Source organism: Peromyscus eremicus, chromosome 5 (genome assembly GCF_949786415.1).
Source record: "Peromyscus eremicus chromosome 5, PerEre_H2_v1, whole genome shotgun sequence".
Classification (NCBI taxonomy): Eukaryota; Metazoa; Chordata; class Mammalia; order Rodentia; family Cricetidae; genus Peromyscus; species Peromyscus eremicus.
Genome location: NC_081420.1, coordinates 62,442,123 through 62,462,128, shown reverse-complemented (window position 1 = coordinate 62,462,128; position 20,006 = coordinate 62,442,123). Strand labels below are relative to the sequence as shown.

The 20,006-nt window shown below is 39.9% G+C and overlaps 1 protein-coding gene across 1 annotated transcript in view; it reads left to right on the top strand.

The window, feature by feature from the left end:
* The window catches only part of Bend7 (BEN domain containing 7), an 84,615-nt gene that overhangs the window by 32,339 nt on the left and 32,270 nt on the right, over window positions 1-20,006 (top strand). Inside the window, exons 5-6 of the mRNA XM_059263569.1 lie at window positions 1,080-1,348; window positions 13,545-13,770. Of these exons, the coding sequence (XP_059119552.1) occupies window positions 1,080-1,348; window positions 13,545-13,770 (495 nt within the window). The remainder of the gene's footprint in view (window positions 1-1,079; window positions 1,349-13,544; window positions 13,771-20,006) is intronic.

The following is a 20,006-nucleotide window of genomic DNA, read 5'->3' as shown; positions in this document are numbered from 1 at the left end:
CTTCTAGTGCAGAGGTAAAAATATTTGGATCAGTGTAAATAGTCTTGATTTCCAGACTTATAGGAAATAAGTAAGAGGAAGTAGGCTGTGTTGATGTGCATTTAAAGACTTAGTTTTCATGTGGCTATGTTTATAGGTTTCGTTCTGTTAAAAAAAAAAAAAGCAGGCACACCTTGTGGTCTTTATTTAGGAAGCCATGTTGATAGGGGAGGATTTGATGCAAATTGAAGCCATATTTTCCTGTTTCACATTCTATCAGAATGATTGATACACTCTCCTTCTCAGAGCACCCCTGTGAAAAGTAAACTTGCCATCTTGGATTCCTTAAGTAAGTGTTCGTTGTGAACACTTGCTGCTGTACCATTTGTAGATTTGCTGATGGACCTGACCTGCTCACAGCATGTCATTCCTACTTTTCACTATGTAAAGGTGAGAGCTGGAGAAGCAGCGGCCTCGTCTGATGCCGTGGAACACAGCACACTGAAGGTCGTTGACGTGTAGAGGATACTTGATGAGGAAAGAAAGACTTGGCAAGATTAAGTGATCAACATGACTTGCCCATGTGCTTACCCAGCCCTGTTCTAGATAGAATTCTTCCCAACTGTTTCTTTCAACCAGTCTTGCCCAAAATATCATCATTTCAGCCCTTGTAGACTGTAACTGATCAGCTGAACTCTAAGGGACAGTAGGGGTTTTGCTGAAATGAGCTTACCAGAGAGCATGAGCATCTGTAACTAAATTTAAGTTCTGGAGTTCTCATTCCAACCTGTCACATGATTCATGAAGCTGTATTTTTCCATAGCTCTTAACCCTTTCTTCCATCGAAGCCAGGATGCTGTAGTGGTCCATGATCCACTGTGTTCAGAGTGGTTTTCTCCTGGATGATGCTCTGCGGTTAGGACTGTAAGGTGGCCCTGGCTGCCTCTGGCAGCCCTGCTGTGCAGAGTGAGATTTACCTACCTGTGCTTCATCCTGAGGGAACCTCACTTCACTGTCAGTTTGTAAATCACAGAGACAGACCCGGGTAGGTTTTCCTCAGACACAAGTGCCTGTACCATATTTGTGTTTATTGTCCACAGTTGGAACTCAAAACAGACAACAACCCCCAATTTCCCTTATATGCTCCCAGCGAACCGCTGTCTCACGCAAGAGAAATAAAAAGAAAAAGGTGCTCCCAAAGACTGTGGAACCTGTGACTGTGAAACCAAAGCCCACTCCGTTGGAAATTGAGAAGAAGCCAGCAGCCGTGGCCACAAGGCCATCTGGTCTCCAAGCCGCAGAGCACACCTCCACTGAGGAGAGCCACGTCCTGGGATTTGGCATTGTTCTCGAATCGCCTTCCTCAGATGTAAGTTGATGATTCCTGGCTGCCGACCCAGTTGATAGAAGTTTTAGGAACCTTAGGGTGTTAAGACACTCTCCATTTAACTAGTTCTGGCCCAAACAAGTAGAGAAACTTGGAGGAATTCATGTGAGGAAGAGGAAGAGAAGACTAGTAAGAACCTCCTTGCCTGGGGCTTCCTTCTCTGAAAAATGTATGCCTCCCTTAATCAAAGGCATTCCGTTCCTTATCTCCGAAAGGAGGGTGTGTTGTAAATAATCTGCTCACTAATTTCTTTAAGATTTTTAATTTCCAAGTGGCAGTTTTCAATTTCCTCAGTGTAGAAAACCAAAAGAACATAATTAAATCCTTTGTAGATGGGCATAAATGAACAGAGAAGCATACAGATAAGGTCATACCTTTGTGGAAACACAAACTAAGAATAAAAAAGGAGCAGTGGTGCTAATTCTGTTTTATAGATGCAAGCCACACTGCTAATTAGGTGGCAGTGTCATGCCATTTACTCCGAGTAATGATAGGTTAACGCTCTGCAAAGGTTTGCTATTTTAATATCATGGCTAGAATGTTTTTGCAGTCTAGGATGGTAGATTGCATCTGAGATATCCATCTGACTTGCTGTTTTATATTCATAGGACCATAGACGAATTTCTATCATAATGTGCTGAATTTGCAGCTGCATACTCTATTTACAATATCTTTATCTAAAGTACATTTATGTTGTGAACCCCAACTTGTTGGCAGAGTTCTTAAAATAAACAAGAAAAAGCGATTCATTATTAGCAGATTGCATAGGATGAGTGAGGCTCCTGCTGAGAACTCCCACAGACTCCTATAGGATTGGAGTTTGGCCCTACCTTCTAAACTTTAAATAAGAAATAAATTTGTAATTTTTTAAAGTCGTATATTTTGAATTATAGGAGCACAGTTTGCTGGCATAGATCCACGTTTTGGTCCTTAGTGAAGAGAAGCAATGAAGATAATTATCTCACTATATTTTCAGATTAGAAAATTTGTAGCACTTTCATCCAATCCTCAGTGTGAACGAGGCATTTCGTTTTCATCCTAAGTATATGCTGCAGCCATATACTTAAGCTCTTGTGAATTACTATTTAATTTACAAAATCCTTTGTGGTAATGAGGTTCTGTATGGGACCAGTTCCCTCTTCTGATGGTATGTGTCATCACTACAGCTAAGGCCTTGTTCAAGCCCTAGGTAAATCATGTATTTGAAAACAGGTAAATTGCTGGGCAGTGGTGGCACACGCCTTTAATCCCAGCACTCGGGAGGCAGAGGCAGGCGGATCTCTGTGAGTTCGAGGCCAGCCTGGGCTACCAAGTGAGTTCCAGGAAAGGCGCAAAGCTACAGAGAAACCCTGTCTCGAAAAACAAAAAACAAAAGAAAACAGGTAAATTATTCCACAAAGTAGTTAAGCTGTTTTGGACACACTGTCATATTTTCCTTAAATTTCTTTTCTGATAGGCATTGATATATTAGGAACAGTAATTGAGACTAGATCATCTCCGATATAGGGATGTCTACTGCCATTAATAACTGAATTCTCCCTTTTTATTGTTAAATTCCAAGTGTATTTTAACTATAAACTGGAGGTCTGGTAAAGACTCTGTATATTTACAAAATAGAATAGAATTTTTATTATTTTTATCAACATCAGTATTTATTTATGTAATACATAAAAACAGTTCACATTTTATTCATGGCCATCTTTAGTAACAAGAGCTAGCTACTAGGTTTGATTAAGCACATTCAGACTTGTTTGTGAAAATTCAGATGATAATTGTCTTTGAACGATAGCATGCTTTAAAACAAGGCGGAAAGCTGTGAGTATGTCATCTTTACAGAACCCATCTGATAACACTGTTGGACTCATCTCTTTGATGGAAACTAAACTTGCACCAAGAGCACTTGGCAGTGAGTCTCAGTACTGGCTGCGAAAATGCTGTCCGTGGATGGTGCTCATAGACACTCATGAGGCTGGCCTGTGTAATTCCTGGGATGAGGGGCAGAGCTTGAATCCCCTTAAAAAGGACTCTCTGTGTTAAAGTATCCAACTTTAGGTCCTTTTCTAATCTTAATATTTCTTAACTCTAAGGCTATAAAATATTTAATGGAAGTATAGAGGAAATAATTCTTCTAATTTTTATAACAATTATTCTATAAAACAAGTTGAAGAAAATATAGGGAGATAGGAATTTATTTGAAAATGGTCTCTGAAAAATCCTCAGTGTTCAGAGGACCAAGTTCAAAGTCATAGTATAGAGCATATTGTCCATTGTTCCTAGAATAGCTGACTGGCTTTGGAAAAGTAGAATGCTTCCAGGAGCGAAACCTTGATAGGGCACGTGAGGTCCCTTCCGTTTTCATCTTGGGGGCAATAGGGAGTCAGTGCAAGTTTCATGCAGAGGAACAATGGGAGTAGTGACTGGAGTCACATTATGAATGACAGACAGATGAAGAAAGGAAATACTAGAGCAGTGCTTCTCAACCTGTGGGTCACGACCCCCTGGGAGGTTGAACAGCCCTTTCACGGGGTCACCTAAGACCACCAGAAAACACCGATATTTACATTACGATACATAACAGTAGCACGATTACAGTTAGGAAGTAGCAATGAAAATGTTATGGTTGGGGTCACCACAGCATGAGGAACTGTATTAAAGGGTTGCAGCATTGGGAAGGTAGAGAACCACCCGTGTAGAGTCTATGCAGACAAGAGGAGGATCCCTCTAGTTAACCAGGCAAGAGTGATAAGCCATTGAGGAAAGACCTGGTTGCTGAAGGCAAAGCAAACCCTGCTCTTTGTCTTGGAAGGAGGTGGGTGGCTGGCTGTTCCCTCATCAGCTTTACCCACGGTAAGAGGAACAAGCACAGAGCTAGTGCTCTGCTCTGGATAGGAAGGAAAAGTCAGGTTAGTGTCTTCGAATATTTAGACCCTGTTAGCACAGGAGAAAGACTAGTGTTAAGCATCACACCTCTGCTAATTGCTAAATTAAAAAAAAAAAAAAACTAGGCTGGAAAGATGGTTCAGCGGTTAAGAGCACTGATTGCTCTTCCAGGGGACCCAGGTTCAATTCCTAGCACCCACATGGCAGCTCACAACTGTCTGTAACTCTAGCTCCGGGGGACCCAACACCCTCACACAGACATCCATGTGGGCAGAACACCAACATACATAAAGTAAATATAAATAAATTATTTTTAAAAACTGAATTATTTTTGAAGATTTGCGATGTATTGAGTTACTCTTTTTGCATGAACTTGTTCAGTCACAAAAATGCAATTGTGTGTATTCATAGCACAACCCCAAATGTAAGAGCCTATGTGGATCTGTAGAAATACTAGGTAACTCACATCTTCTGAATCATGATTGTCCCTTCTCAAGTCCAGGAATGAACGAAGCTCCAGCCAAGACCCAATGAAATACCAATGCATTTAATGATATGTCATATATGAGAAAATCCTATTGCAATGCCTTATATATAAAAGGTATTTGATAAATGCAATTTACTTAATATACAATGACAAAATATTTACTCATGCATGAAACACCTTGTACAAAATAAACTTAGAAAACATTGGGTCCAGATTTGGCATCAGTTACAGCCCACTCCTCAGTATAACTGCCACCTACTTTCTCTTGCCCCTCTCTCTGCCCCAGACATGTCAGTGCTCTGATCCAGGTTGAGAAATTCTCCTTTATGGAACCTTCTTTTTTTTCTTAATTATTTTCATGATTGTGTAGCCTTCCATCCCAGATCCTCAAGAACAGGGTCAGATGTTAGGAGTAATAATACTCATGTGACATCCTGTGTGAAATAAGTCATCTCATTAATCCTTACTCTTGGAGGGCTTCTTACTGTTATCCTCTTAAAGGGAGCCTGTGCAAGTGGGCAGGGTCAGGGGAGGTCCAGCTAAGTCTCCACGCCAGTCACCATCTGCCCTGGTTCACTGTGGGAAAGACATTGGGTGTCCACGCAAGTCCACTTCCTTTTTTGAATCTCTCATTTTTTATATGTATGGGTATCTTGTCTTCATGTATATATGTGCACCATGTGTATGCCTGGTGCCCATGGAGGCCACAAGAAACTGTTGGAACTCCCTGAATTGGAGTTACAGACGGTTGTGAACCACCATGTCCAACCCCAGTCTTCTGGAAAAGCATCCAGTGTTCTTCTTAAGCACTGAGCCGCCATCTCCAGCCCTCCAGCACACTTCCTAGACATGATGAGCAATCAGTAACTCTATGGCTGATCATTATGTGAAAGAGAACCAAGTGGTTAGACTGTGACTTTCTCATTCTGTTTACTTGGCACTTTTTTAGGGGGAAAGTAAGTGGTTAAAGGAGCAGGCTGCTGGAATAGCGTTTCAGCTGTGTGACCCTGAGCAAGTGAACCCTGGTCCTCACTTAGCATCTTCCCTATAAATGGGGATAACAATGCTTTCTTCACAAAGTTGGTCTCCCGGAAGAATTAATGAAGCCTTCTATGTAAAGCTTAGAACAGTGCCTGGCACATTTCAAGCACTCAGTAAATAATGGTTCTTTTTTTAACCTTACTGTTCCTACCTAAGTAACTTTAGAGGAACAAATGTAAATACGGTTAAGTAAATTTAGCTGTCTGTATAAATGATCAGACGCACGTGAACAAATAGGGCTTCGGAGGAGGAAATAGCTAGGGGGTGGGGCTTCACGTGTAGAGCATGATTATTTGACCCTTTTAAAATTAGCACTTAAATAGAATTCAGACCTAAATTACACAGAGGCAAAACCCAAAACCAATTCTGAGATTCCAATACATTATTTAATTCTTTTTTCTGAATTCACAGCACAGTGTTCTATTAGTACTGAGACAAAACAGTTGCTCATTTCTTATAGCCCCTGCTTTTCGATGCTGGGTCTGTTGATTTGTTGTTTAAGGCAGGTGGACCTGAACTACGTTAGCTTTGGTTTGGTTGACGGCTGACTTCTGCTTTGTTTTGTTTGCTTTCCTTTATTGAACCACTCAGAGAAGCTCTTAAAAACTATTTCATAATTTTTAATCATAGAAAATGTTTTTATTTGGTGGAGTTATTATAAATACTCTCCAGTAATTCTAGATGGTAAAAATTCTAAGTTAACAGAAGACAAATGATGAATATTCATCAGTTTAAGATAATTTTGTTAATTCTGATTTTGTATGCTTCTTAAATAATTTTAAATGCATTGGTGCCTTCAACAAAAATAGGTTCTTAATTCAGAGTGCTTTCTTGATACCATCTTATCTCAATAGATATAATATTCTGCTAGGATCAGTTAAGGTAAATCGTGGAAATCATATTATTCCATTTACTCATTGACATGAGGCATGTGTGTGAGAGCCTAGGATTGATTCTATGGCAGGCTGCTTGGGTTCAAGTGCTTCCCTCGTCACGCTGGTTGGATGGTCTTTAACAAGTTGCTCAACCTCCCTGGGCCTTCGCATGTGAAACTTTGGACTAATGATGGCAGCCAGTTCATAGAATGAGAAAAATTAGAAAATTGATGTGTTATGTGTTACTCTAGGGCAGGTTCTCAACCTAGCTGTCGAACAACCCTTTCGCAAGAATCACGTATCAGATGTCCTTCGTATCATGTATTTACATCGATTCATAACATTGTCAAAATTACAGTTATGAAGTCTCAGTGAAATAATTTTATAATTGGGGGTCACCACAACATAAGGAACTGTATTAAAGTGCCGCAGAATTATGAAGGTTGAGAACAACTGCCCTAGGCCTAGAATATAGTAAGTAACAAATAAATATCAATTATCCCACTGTTTTCCTGGGTGCTCTAAAGAGAACATAATAGTCTTTGCTCTTTAAAGCGCACAGGGAGAAATTCACAAGCAGTCCTTGCAGTACCTTAGGCTGTAGCCGCAGTATAGGCAGTCAGAATGTCTCCTGAAAACTGGGGAGACTGGGACTTCTCTACCTGGAAGGTCAAAGACAGGGCTCTCAACATGGCCATCTTCTCAGAAGAGCAATTTCAGTAGAGTTGGGGGAGAAGCTACAGTGTGGTGTTAAAACCTTACACGTTTGTCCATTTAGTTCAGTCATCTTTAACATAAATCAGGAGTTAATGTTCAGCATCGTGAATTTACTGCCTGAGAAGGAAAAGGCTAGCCACATTTCTGAAAAGCTAGAAACTCATTATGCAAATGCATGAAGATACCAAATTGTATTATCTTTTCTAAAATTCTTAATTCTACCAGAATTCTATCAAAGAAACTTAAAAGTATTAGAACGTTAATGATTTCTTTTTATACTGTGTTATTACACTTGCTTTTTCATAGAAATTTGGCTAAGCACTTTTTAATACCTGTCTTACAGTATTGGTCTTGGTGGAGTACAGCCAGTGACTTCGGTTCCATTAACCCTGGGAATTCTCTGCTCAGCCACAGCCTTAGGCCCCACCTGTGCTAGACTGCTTAACAACAGCAGACCGACTCTAGCCAGTCAGAGCAGACCTGACCCCCGTCTCAGATGTTCATTGGCCAAGTGCTTTGAGGTAGCATTTAAAAAATGGTAATAGTGAGTCTACCCCAGCCAACTTGATTTGTTGGATACAGTGTTAACACTTACGAGCAAAACAAAAACAAATGTTATGGGTTTTATTTGTTTAAAATTTTTTCTTTCATAAGCTAAAACTCATTTTCCTAGAAATATATCAAATATACTACTACATAAAAAGGACAAAGGCTCACTATATAAATCCATTGTACTCAGCAGACTTCACCTTCGTAGTTTTCTTTCTTTTGTTTTTTTTTTTTTGTTTGTTTGTTTCTTTCTTTTTTTTTTTTTTTCCGAGACAGGGTTTCTCTGTGCAACTTTGTGCCTTTCCTGGATCTCACTCTATAGACCATGCTGGCCTCAAATTTGTAGTTTTCTTTAAAAGTCTATCCTAAGCCATTCAGAGACTTACCAGCTGGCCTGACTCCCCAGTCCCCATCTCACATCACCTTATTCACACAGCCTTGTGCACTTGCCTATAAATGTGGGTCTTGTACAACATAGAACTTGAAAATTATTGTGTATCATTTATTAATTTACAGTTGAAAACCTGGGGCTAATGCCAAACATAAGCATCTATGCACTACTTTTTCCTCTTAACCAATTATAATATGAAAGTTGTTAAATGTCTTACTGTAATTTTGTAGTGCTCTTAATATTTTATATAAAATAACCTGTATGAGATATGTTCTCTGAGTGATTCATTTATATGATCTCTTGAAGTATCTTCTGATATGCTCATAGGGACTTGTGGGTGGCAGGGGTGGGGAGGTGTCTTTCCAGTTACCTGGTTGGAAAATCTATCCCTAAACTGGATCTTAACCCCAACTACATCTAAGCTGAAGGAACACTGCACCAGAAATGCAAAGAAACAACACAGTCAATGTAGCTGTCCTTGGTCCAGGGACATTTTCAAGAACCATTAAGATGGAGCAGTTTTTGCTTCCAGAACATCACCAGTGTAAGATGAAATCGCACTGGATAAGGAATTTCCAGTACTGATATAGTGAACTCAGTGGCTGAGGTACCTAAAGTAAGATACTGCATAGTGGAAATTTGTAGTGAACCCTAAAAATAATTACTGTAAACATTGTAAATTGTGCTCATAATTTGGATGTCTTCATTTAATCATCATCTTATTTCCATAACATTAGACTCTGCAAATTAGTATATTAGCTCTCTGTCTTGGCTTGAGCATCAAATAAGGCATCTATCAAGGAAAGTCTAGAGGGGTTTTTTTTATGCTTATTTAGAAGTGTTTGCTTTTGTAACTATTATCAGTAAACAGATTCATTTAAACTGAAGCCAATAAACAAAAAGATAATGATTCTACAACTAGAGAAGTTTTAACCTGTTTTCAAATATATGTGCAGAGTTGTGGTTTCTTATATGGTAATAATGTACTATGACTATGCTTATAAAGTAGAATAAAGGGCAAGCAAGGTGTGGTGATATTTTACCTGAAGATCAGAGAAAGAAGTCAGCCACATTCTTACCACTTGGAGATCCTCCACCAAAGAGACTCACTTCCTGTATACCTACACCTATATGCTTTTCTGTTCTGCAATCTCATTTCCTCTTTCCACCCAGCTACATCACTTCCTCTTCCTGCCCAGCTCTGTCACTTCCTGTCTGTCTGTACAGACCTCCAGACCTTTATGGTTAGTGCTGAGATTAAAGGTATGTACCACCCTGGCTCTGTTCCTAGTGTGGCCTTGAACTCACAGAGATGCAGACAGATCTCTGCCTTCCAGTGATAGGATTAAAGGTATGTTCTACCATTGCCTGACCAAACCTCAGGTGACTGTCCAGAAACAGCTGGCTGTTTCTGTCATAACTCACATTTTTTGGAAGTCACTTGTTTGCATTTCCTGTTTTACTAGGTAATATTATTTCCTTCTCGGGTCTCTGGGGGACTTGAAGATTAGATAGTTATAGTTTTCTTTGTTAAGAAATTCAGAAAAGAAACTCACTAAGAGGTGTAAAGTGTTTAAGTTGAAAGACATCAAAAAATAGTTTTGGTAATACAAATTAGGATAGAAGGTAAATTAGATACAATCCTTTGGATTCACAAAAATAGGATAGATAATGGAATATTTTCACTGAATTTGTCAAATGCAAATGGACTAGACATTGTTGATGTATTTATTGCTTGTATATATTATATGTAGTTATTGTACTTACATAGTTTTTCTTACATTAGTTATAACTTTTATTTAGACAAAAAAAGGGGAAATATGATGATATTTTATCTGTGTATCCCAATAAAGTTTATCTGAGGATCAGAGGGAAAAAGCCAGCCACTATAGTAAACATAGAGGTCAGGCAATGGTAGAACATGCCTTTAATTCTATCACTCAGAAGGCAGAGATCTGTCTGGATCTCTGTGAGTTCAAGGCCACACTGGGAACAGAGCCAGGCGTGGTGGTGCATACCTTTAATCCCAGCACTAACCATAAAGGTCTGGAGGTCTATACAGACAGACAGGAAGTGACAGAGCTGGGCAGAAAGAGGAAGTGATGTAGCTGGGCGGACAGAGGAAGTGAGATGGCAGAACAGAAAGACACATAGATGTAGGTATACAGGAAGTGGGTCTCTTTGGTGCAGGGTCTCCAAGTGGTAAGAACGTGGCTGGCTTCTTTCTGCTTTTCTGATTGCTCAGCTTTTTACCCCAATATCTAGCTCTGGGTTTTATTAATAAGACCGTTTAGCAATTCATCTACAGCAAGGTTCCATAGTGAAAACAAGATCATTAGTATCATGTTTCACAGCGTAAAGCCAGCCCTCCCCCTCTTCTTTTTTCCTCTAAAGGAAGTGGTGATTTGTGGCACCTTTAAGCAAGAGTTAGTGCTCTGTTGTTACCTGCTAAGAAGTCTGAATAGGAGGCAGGGTCGGGCAGGGAGGAGCTGGCTCAGCTATCTTTGCCCTCATCAGGCTAATCAGACTACTTACTCCTCCGTAAGGTAGGTGAGTGGGTGAGTTCATGTTCCTGGAACTGGAAAGATAGCTCAGAACAACAGTGTTAGCCTGGCAGTGGGAGACAGAACAGAAAGTAGTGACGGTTTTGGCCCCTGATGGCCCCTCTGCAGTCACACACCATAGGATTACAGTGTCATAAGAAGGCTTGGCTCCTCAGAAACCTCCAGATGTCTAGTTTAGGCGTCATAGAAGGTGCCACAAACACTAACTATACTGTAGTCTCCTAAAGCTTATCTTCAAGACTTTATTAAGGTACTGCCCCACTCCTTCCTCAGCCTCCAGTATCCCCTCTGCCCCCAGCTCCAGGAGCCAATCCTGCCTGATGTTAGCACTTAGAGCCCTTGCTCAGAACCTCTCGGCTAGTGTTCTTACCGTGCAGTGTGTGTGTGTGTGTGGTGGTTTGCGTGAGTCTCTGCTGCAGAGCCAGCCTTGAATCCCTCCCCACAGAAGGTACTTAGTAGGTACTGAGTCAGGTGGTCAGTTTCTCCAAGTCTCCTCCTTTTGGAGCTGGCACGTGAGCGATCTAAGACACTGGTGTGTGCCTAGTCACAGCATGTCCGAGACTTGCAGACCACTTCCTCCATAGAGGGAAAGAAAACTCTGACCTAGTCTTTGTGCTGAATTCCTATGGAGCATTTTGTTTATTCTGGTACACATCTCTTGGATGCCAACTAGATTCTTGGCACAGGGAACTTCAGAGCTGTACATCCCAACTAAATCAATGCAGTGAAAAAGTGCTGTAAACACATTCCATAGAAAGTACTCCGCAGGCATGAAGAAGGGTGTGGCTGTGCTGCCTGGCGTTTTATTCAGGTCAGTGTTTCTGAAGCTAGGGTCCAAGTCCTCCAGGGGAAATTCTGGAAATCTCAGAAGTCAGGTGACTGAGTTTTAAGCACCAGGTGAGTGTTACAGAATCCAACCCAGAGTTACATTAAATAAGTTGCAGGCCTTTCCCTCTCCTTTCTTGCAACTTAAGAGCTCCTGTATCACCCACGGTGGTCAAATAACTGCAGGATACACTCGTGGGGGTGTCTCATGGGGTCTACATGATCCTGGAATTCCTTTTAAAACTCAAGATAAGCTTATTTAGAATTAAAGTTCATAGGATATGCAAAATAAAATTTCAATTTTGAATAGACCCTCATGTCAGCCTTATGAGAGAATTCTCTCCATTCTTACAATTCCACATTGGATCACCTGACAAGTGTTTCCTGATGCTCGGTGTAGGCCCGTTCCGTTGCAGGAATTAGGTGTTCAGCCTTTGGCTCCTGTCAGACTCCCTCTGTACCTTTGACCAGCAAGCAGCAAGATGCAGAAGCCAGGGACAGTCTGACAGCTCTGTCCTCACAGTGATGTTTGCCAGGGGTTCAGAAGCCAGACATTAAATGGCAGAGTGGAGCAGAAGAATGAGATCACTTTCCAGCTAATCCAGTCCAAAGTTCCTTTTTCAAGAGGCAAGGCCCAGGCACCTTCCTTCGCTATCAGAATGATGTGGGCTGTCTTCTGAACATTCTTGACTTTACAATGTGCTGAGCATTTGAACACAGTAAGACAGAAAAAAGAGTAACTTCCATTGACCAGGAGAGAAACTGATCCCAGACCCTCTCATCTAAGGGGACTTCTTTACAGAGTTGCCAATATAACATTAAGGGGTGAGCTGTGATTATATATACAGCTTGTGTAAGTAGGGCATTCCTTTCATTCTGATTAAATCTACCAAATGCAGTTTTCATATTGAAATAACATAAATATAATAATACAAACATTGAAACAACATAAACATTATTAATATAAATATTAAAATAATTTAGATTATGGCTAATGAAATTTTAAGTTTACTAAGTGCGTACTATGTAGACACCAGACATACAAAGCATAAATAAATACCAATGTGCTTATGTTAAAGAGCAAACAATAACAGTGCGTGGCTACATCTGTGGGCAGGAAGGAGTTAAAAGCTCTGGGAAGGAAGTGCCCTGAGCAGAAGTGCAAGGTGAAAAGGCAGGTTGAAGACATCCAGAATGTTCTCTAAAGGACTTTAGGAAGTTCCTGACAAGCAAGGAAGCCGGTGCAGTGGTGTTCCAGGGTGTGCTGGGACATTGCTCCCACAAGTTAGTGTGGGGAGTAGATTGAAACTGTGGGACCAGCTGCCATTTTTATTTTGCATTATCACTTTATGTAAAGTGATACATTGTGGTAAAATGAAATTTATAGCTAATAGAAGGAGTAGGGGACCTGTGGGCGTAGTCCTGTATTTGTAACCTTAAGTGAAGGAAATTATTTGGCATTTAAATTATTTTGAAGTCATTTTTGGTAGACTCTCCTTGGTTTCTTCATTTACAAAATGAGGCTTTGGGGTGTAGGTGATTCACGTCTCCTTAGCTATAGAATTGTATTACTGTGTATTATCCAGCCTTCTCTGAAATGTTTGTGTGAATAGAAGCGTGTGTTCGATGTACTTGGATAAGACTTCTATTGGAATTACAGCATCCCATTTTGCAAATTATAAGTGGTCATTGATTTTATAAATTGTAAATTCTAGCACACATAACTGGGACTGTGTAATTTACTGGATATGGACATTTCAGTAGCCACTGGTATTTTTGCCGCACTTACGCCCAAGGTTACAGGTTTCACAATCTTGCTTTTAATGAAACATTTCTGTTCTCTTGGTAGCCAGAAGTGCAACTTGCTGAAGGCTTCGATGTGTTTATGCCTAAGTCTCAGCTGGACTCTATATTGTCAAACTACACTCGCTCAGGAAGCCTTCTGTTTAGAAAACTGGTGTGTGCATTTTTTGATGACAAGACTTTGGCTAACTCCTTACCCAATGGGAAGAGGAAAAGAGGACTCAATGACAACCGAAAAGGACTAGACCAGAACATCGTGGGTGCAATCAAAGGTGGGTCTGTGCCATTTCATTTTATGGGTTATTGGTGAGTTTTGCCTCTATGCCATTAAGGTATAGGCAAAATGATGCTGAGCTAACTAGAGGTTAATTTAATTTGTTGTTAGCAACTTACCCTTGGGTATGACTCTTGTCTGTAAGTCCCCACCCCAGATACTACTAGAATACTACTCAAGATAATAGTAATTGCTGAACTCAGAGCCAATTTTATCTGCTGCAGAACCAAAAAGACTTGAGAAGTGAAAGTACTTTTTCTAGTAATTTCTAAGAACTTCATTAAAATATGATTTTGGCAAATTTTAAACTTAAATTTTTTTTTTTTCCGGTTTTTCGAGGCAGGGTTTCTCTGTGTAGTTTTGCGCCTTTCCTGGAACTCACTTGGTAGCCCAGGCTGGCCTCGAACTCACAGAGATCCGCCTGGCTCTGCCTCCCGAGTGCTGGGATTAAAGGCATGCGCCACCACCGCCCGGCAAACTTAAATTTTTAAGTGTAAATAAATAAAGGAGTACATTTCTTGAAAAGTTCAGAAACTGTGTTATCAAGACATTACATCTGAAAATATTTTAAATATGTATGCATGAAGCCACTTAACTCCCTCCCACACATTCCTAACCAACTTAGTTCCTTTTGTTTCCTACATTCTTCCTTTACCTCCTTTGAATGTGTGTCTGTGTTCCACCATGCTTTGGGAAGTGTAGCTGAAGAGTTTCTCTCCAGCTCCTGCCAAGCCCCGGCAGTCCCTCAGCCCACTTATAAAATAAACACACAGACTCTTATATTATTTAAACTGTTTGGCCTAATGGCTCAGGCTTCTTGTTATCTAGTTTCTGTATCTCAAATTAACCCATATCTATTAGTCTATAAGTTGCCACGTGGCTCATGGCTTACCGGTACCTTATATCTCGCTTTTCATGGCAGCTGGCAGCATCTGTCTCACTCAGCCTTCTTGTTCCCCCAATTCTCCTCTCTGCTAGTCCCGCCTATACTTCCTGCCTGGCTACTGGCCAATCAGCGTTTTATTTATCAATCAATCATAGCAACATATATTTACAGCATACAGGACATCTCACAGCAGGGAAGTATATGGATACGTATGTCTTCATCCCTGGCCATTTCCATATCTTACACCTAGTTCTTCACTGTTCAGTATCTGTATTCAGGACTCTGATGATTATAACTTTAGGAAGAGAAGGATGTAAATGTTATTATTAAAAAAATATACTCCAAGTCTCAGTAAACACTACCATGAAAATGAAACCTTAAATTGGGGCTTCACTTAAACTCAAACATCTGAGTGTTCTTCACCGACTCTGTTCTACTTTGTTGTGATTGTCAGGGAGACTGACTCAGAGCTGCCCCGCCTCCTTTGCTGGCCGTTACCCTGCAGAATGAGTAAATGAATTCAATAATGCTTAAAGGATACTTGGAAATTCACAATTAACTTTACAAAATAATTCAATTTTTAAATGGAGCTAGCAAGTACTGGACACCCTGTGTTCGTGGCCAGAAGGACATTAACAGGAATTTCTCATAGTCCATCAAAATTTTTTTCACTTAGGATGACAGTTGAGTTCTATTAAATAAAAAGCGCCACAGAGGATCACAGTCCCTGCCATTTATGAAAAGGATGATTCAGCCTGCAGTGACACTAAAAACAAGATTATGGAATTTGAAAACCAGTCAATGATATAACTAGGATCACTGAAGTAGAGAAGGGGCTGTTTCCATCTCCACAGACTGGGCCTCTCAAACATGAGGGTCAAGGCTGCTGATGCATTTCCAAAATACACATAGGAATTGGTTTGATTTTCTTTCTTTCTTTCTTTCTTTCTTTCTTTCTTTCTTTCTTTCTTTCTTTCTTTCTTTCTTTCTTTCTTTCTTTCTTTCTTTCTTTTTCCAGGACAGCATATTAACATTATAGAGGCATTTTGAAATTGGGGAACTATAAATGACCACATTTCATCTTAGTGACATTAGGAGAGCTAGATTAATAATAGATGGTAATGAAATACATCATTACAAGTAGACTGATACATCAGACAAGACTTTAAAAATCTGTTACCGAGTAATAGACTAGACATCAGACAAAAGTTTAAAATACACTACAGATCCTTAAAGAAGGTATGCCTTCCTCTGGACATGGGAGACAGTTGTTTAGCTTGAACTGTTTGGGGAGGCCCCCAGGCAGGGGGATCGGGATCCAACCCTGGTACAAGAGCAGGCTTTTTGGAGCCCAGTGCTTATGGTGTGGCACCTTGCACAACCTTGGTGCAGGGGGGAGGGCCTTGGACCTGCCTCAGCTGAGTATGCCAGGCTCTGCTGACTCCCCATGGGAGACCTTGACTTGGGAAATGTGGGGATGTGGGGTGGGTTTGGGGGGAAGATTGGGGGGTGGGGAGAGGAAAAGAGGGGGCAAAATCTGTGGTTGATATGTAAAGTGAATAGAAACTTTCTTAATAATAATAAAAAAAAAGAAGATATGCCTTAATTTTTTCCAAGCTCTACATTTAGCTATCAATAAATATGGCAACAAGACCCCTACTCCTACTACAAAATAAGCAAATTATTTTAATCAAATAACTCAAAATTCCCATATACTACTTTTATTAAAACTCTGTTCTGGTTTTATTCTGTTGCTGTGACAAAACACATAACTAATTATAGACCAATTTTATTTCTTTCTCTAATTAAAAAAATAATTCTTGCTGACAAAAATCGTAAGTCCAGAAAACTGAAAGGCTTCCCTCTTCAGAGATTACCCTGCGGCCTCCTGTAGTCTTTATTCAACTTTGATGGTGGCATCTACGGGCTTTGTAAGACATCTCGTTTGTTTATCCTTTCTGATTTCTTACGAGCACCTTGAAAACAAGCTTTGTCTTGAATGTTCGCATTGCCTGTGTTACTCGCAGGAAGTCAGACTATACCACTGCCAAATGTGTTGATTCTCTGGTGGCTTCAACTAGGGGCACTTGGCAGGCAGCACCCACCAGCAAGAGCTTTGTGGGAACTCCGTCAAGTGCCTTAAGACAGGCACCCCCACAAGGAGTCCATTATCATTATGTCCATGTAACTCCTTCATAATTTTATGTCAGGTCATAGAAGAGGACTAGAGAGTGACCTCACACCCAAACAGTGACAAGCTAGCACTGTTCTTTAAGTCTATTGGACTCGCCCCCAAATCGTTTTCTCTCTCCTAAGAAGAATGGGTAGAAGCTTCTAGGCCCCATTGGGTGGGGTATTCACTCTTCTTTCTGTGTATGCTTGTCCTCTTAACCTACCTGCCTGTTATCAGTTGATTTTATAGCCTCAGTCGTTGAATTTTAATGGGATATAGGGAAACATTTCCTTCCTCTACACACTGTAAATACACGCTGAGTGAGTGAGTAGACACAGGTTTTTGTTTTTCATCTTGACTTATGCCTTATTTTATTAACCTAATAGGTTTAGTGCTAAGTATTCTGTCTTCTCATAACCAATTTGGAATCAGAGACATCAAAGTATACTTGTAAATGTCTAATCAAGTTATCTAATAAATTGCCAGTGAAAATTATAAAGTAGAAAGCAAAATGGATTGTAAATTTTAATATAAATCTCTTAAGCCTCCCCCCCCCATACATCTTTCTTTGCCATGTTTCTCTCTATATGGTCTTAGTATACATATTATAAATGATTTGAAAGTAGGTGGTATTGAAAATCCTATAGAATAATAGCTATTTCTAGTTTTTCTTACTATCGGTAGAGAGAAACATTCTCCGAACTCAAGTCTTTTAAATCTGAGTTATCTGGAGAAGCAGTAGAATGATTTCTTCCTACATACCAATCCCGAGGTTCTTTGGATTGCTGCTGTCATTGTCTGCCTCATATTTGAGAAAGAATTTTGTGTACATTTAGTATGCATTCTGACTCTATCCCTTATAAGATAGTGAACCAGCTATATGTTATTTTGAAAAATTGTACAAACTAGGAAGAGATACGTGGATAATTTTATAGACTCTTACATGTAAAAGTAGCAAAAGTGATTAGATTGGTTAAAACAGCAGTTGTGAAATGATGACATTCTGTAAAATGCCTGTAAGTAGGAACAGAGATGTCGTGGGGATTACATGTATTGGTTTACATATGCTGAGCAACTCTTGCATCTCTGGGATGAAGCCAACTTAATCATGATGGATGATCTTTTTTAATGTGTTCTTAGATTCAGTTTGCAATTTGTCTTAGGGTTTCTGTTGCTGTGGAGAAACACCATGACCATAGCAACTCTTACAAAGGACAACATTTAACGGAGACAGTTCCAGAGGTTTAGTAGTTCATTATCATCATGGCTGGACATGGCAGCACACAGGCAGACATGATGCTGGAGAAAGAGCTGAGAGTCCTTCTGCATTTTGATCCCACAGGCAACAGGAGGTGAATTGAGACACTGAGCATGTCTTGAGCATATATGAGACCTCAAAGCCCATCCCCACAGTGACACACTTCCTCCAGCAAGGCCATACCTACTCCAACAAAGCCACACCTCCTAATAGTACCACTCCCTGAGCTTATGGGGGCCAATTACATTGGAACTACCACATAAGTGTTTTTTAAAGTTAGATTTATTTATTTTATTATATGTTTACGAGTGTTTTGCCTCTGTCTATATATGTGCATCACATGTGTGCAGTGCTTGTGAAACTCAGGAGAGGGCGTCAGGTCCCCTGGAACTGGAGTTTCAGATGGAGCTGGTAAGAGTAGGTGTGCTCTTAACCTCTGGCCTTTCTGTCTGGCTCCAATCTGCAGGCATTCTAGTGAGATTTTTGTCACCTGTATTTGTCAGTGAAATTGGTCTATAGTTTTGTTTTTTATTGTGTATCTTTCTGGTTTCACTGTTGGTATTACGCAACCTTCCTAAGAGAAGTCCAGATTATGAGAGGGATTATACAAGGTGATATTTATTTTCTTAAATAAACTAGCTTTGACCGTCGTTCATTTAAAAATAAAATGCATCAGGGAAATAAGGTTCCTAGGGGATGATTAACAAAGCTTTTTGTGTGATAATTCTCCCCATGACAGTATCTCAAAAGGAAAACATAAGCCTCTTTGTAGACATGGTACTTTTCACATAATTTTATGGGTTAATAGGGACTTCGACTTAATGATAATCTATTAAAAATTAATGGATAAGTATGAACTAGGGTATTGCTAATGAAAGGACCCTTAATTAGGAAAAATTCACCTGAGGGCTGGGAGCGTAGAGCACTTGTTTAGCATTTGTGAAGCCCTGGGTTTGATCCCCAGAATGATAAACAAAACAAATAAAGAAATAAAAACTTCATCTTAATATTTTGAGCAGCAGGAAACAACTTATCTCATGAACTAGAGACTTAGGGGCAGTGCTGAGTAAAACTGAGTAGCTTAGATGGGATTCATAATTGGTTTTGTACCCAAAACCTAGAGTGGAGGTTTCTACTCCATTCGCTGGCCTCACAGCACTCTGTCCCTGCTAAGGCTGTCATTGACCTGCTATTAGTTGTTTCTGTGGTATGATCAGCAGACCATGCAGTTTGACTTAAAAGTTACCTATATGTGACGTTAACTGTCTGGATGCTCTTTAAAAACAATTACAACAAAGCAATTTTTAGAACCCTAGTTCTGATTCTTAATTTGGCTTTTTAGTAATCAGGTAAGAAAGTTTTTGCTATGTAACTGGGCTGGAGTTTTGAATCTCCTTGCATTCAACTGATACCACTTATGTATGTCAAATGGAAGAGATGGTTGGTACCCATCACTCCACCCCTGAACAACCCGGCCATTCTCCTGAGAGGTCAGCACTGGGCTGTCTAGGGAGCCTCAAGGACCCAGAACTGTGGGAGAGACAGCTTATAGATTTGGTATTCCAAATAATTCAAAGTTGAATGCCCAGTATCTTTTATGTCGCTCTGTCACGTGACTTACAGGAATGTCCATCAAAAGCTCCTACTTCATCCCATGACTCGAGACACTTGCAGTCCATATCTATTATTTGATAGGATCTCAATTTTCCACAGTTACTGCAAATAATTCATTTTATGGTGAATTGATTTTTAAAAAAAAAAAAGAAAAGAAAAGCTATTTGGAGTATAGGTGGGATACAAATATCTTAACTCTTTGTCATATTTCTCTAGCTAAACATACTATTTTTAAAGTTTATTATTTATTATTTGACCTCAAAAGATTTGAAATAATATGGACATGGAGTTTGTTTCTGGCTT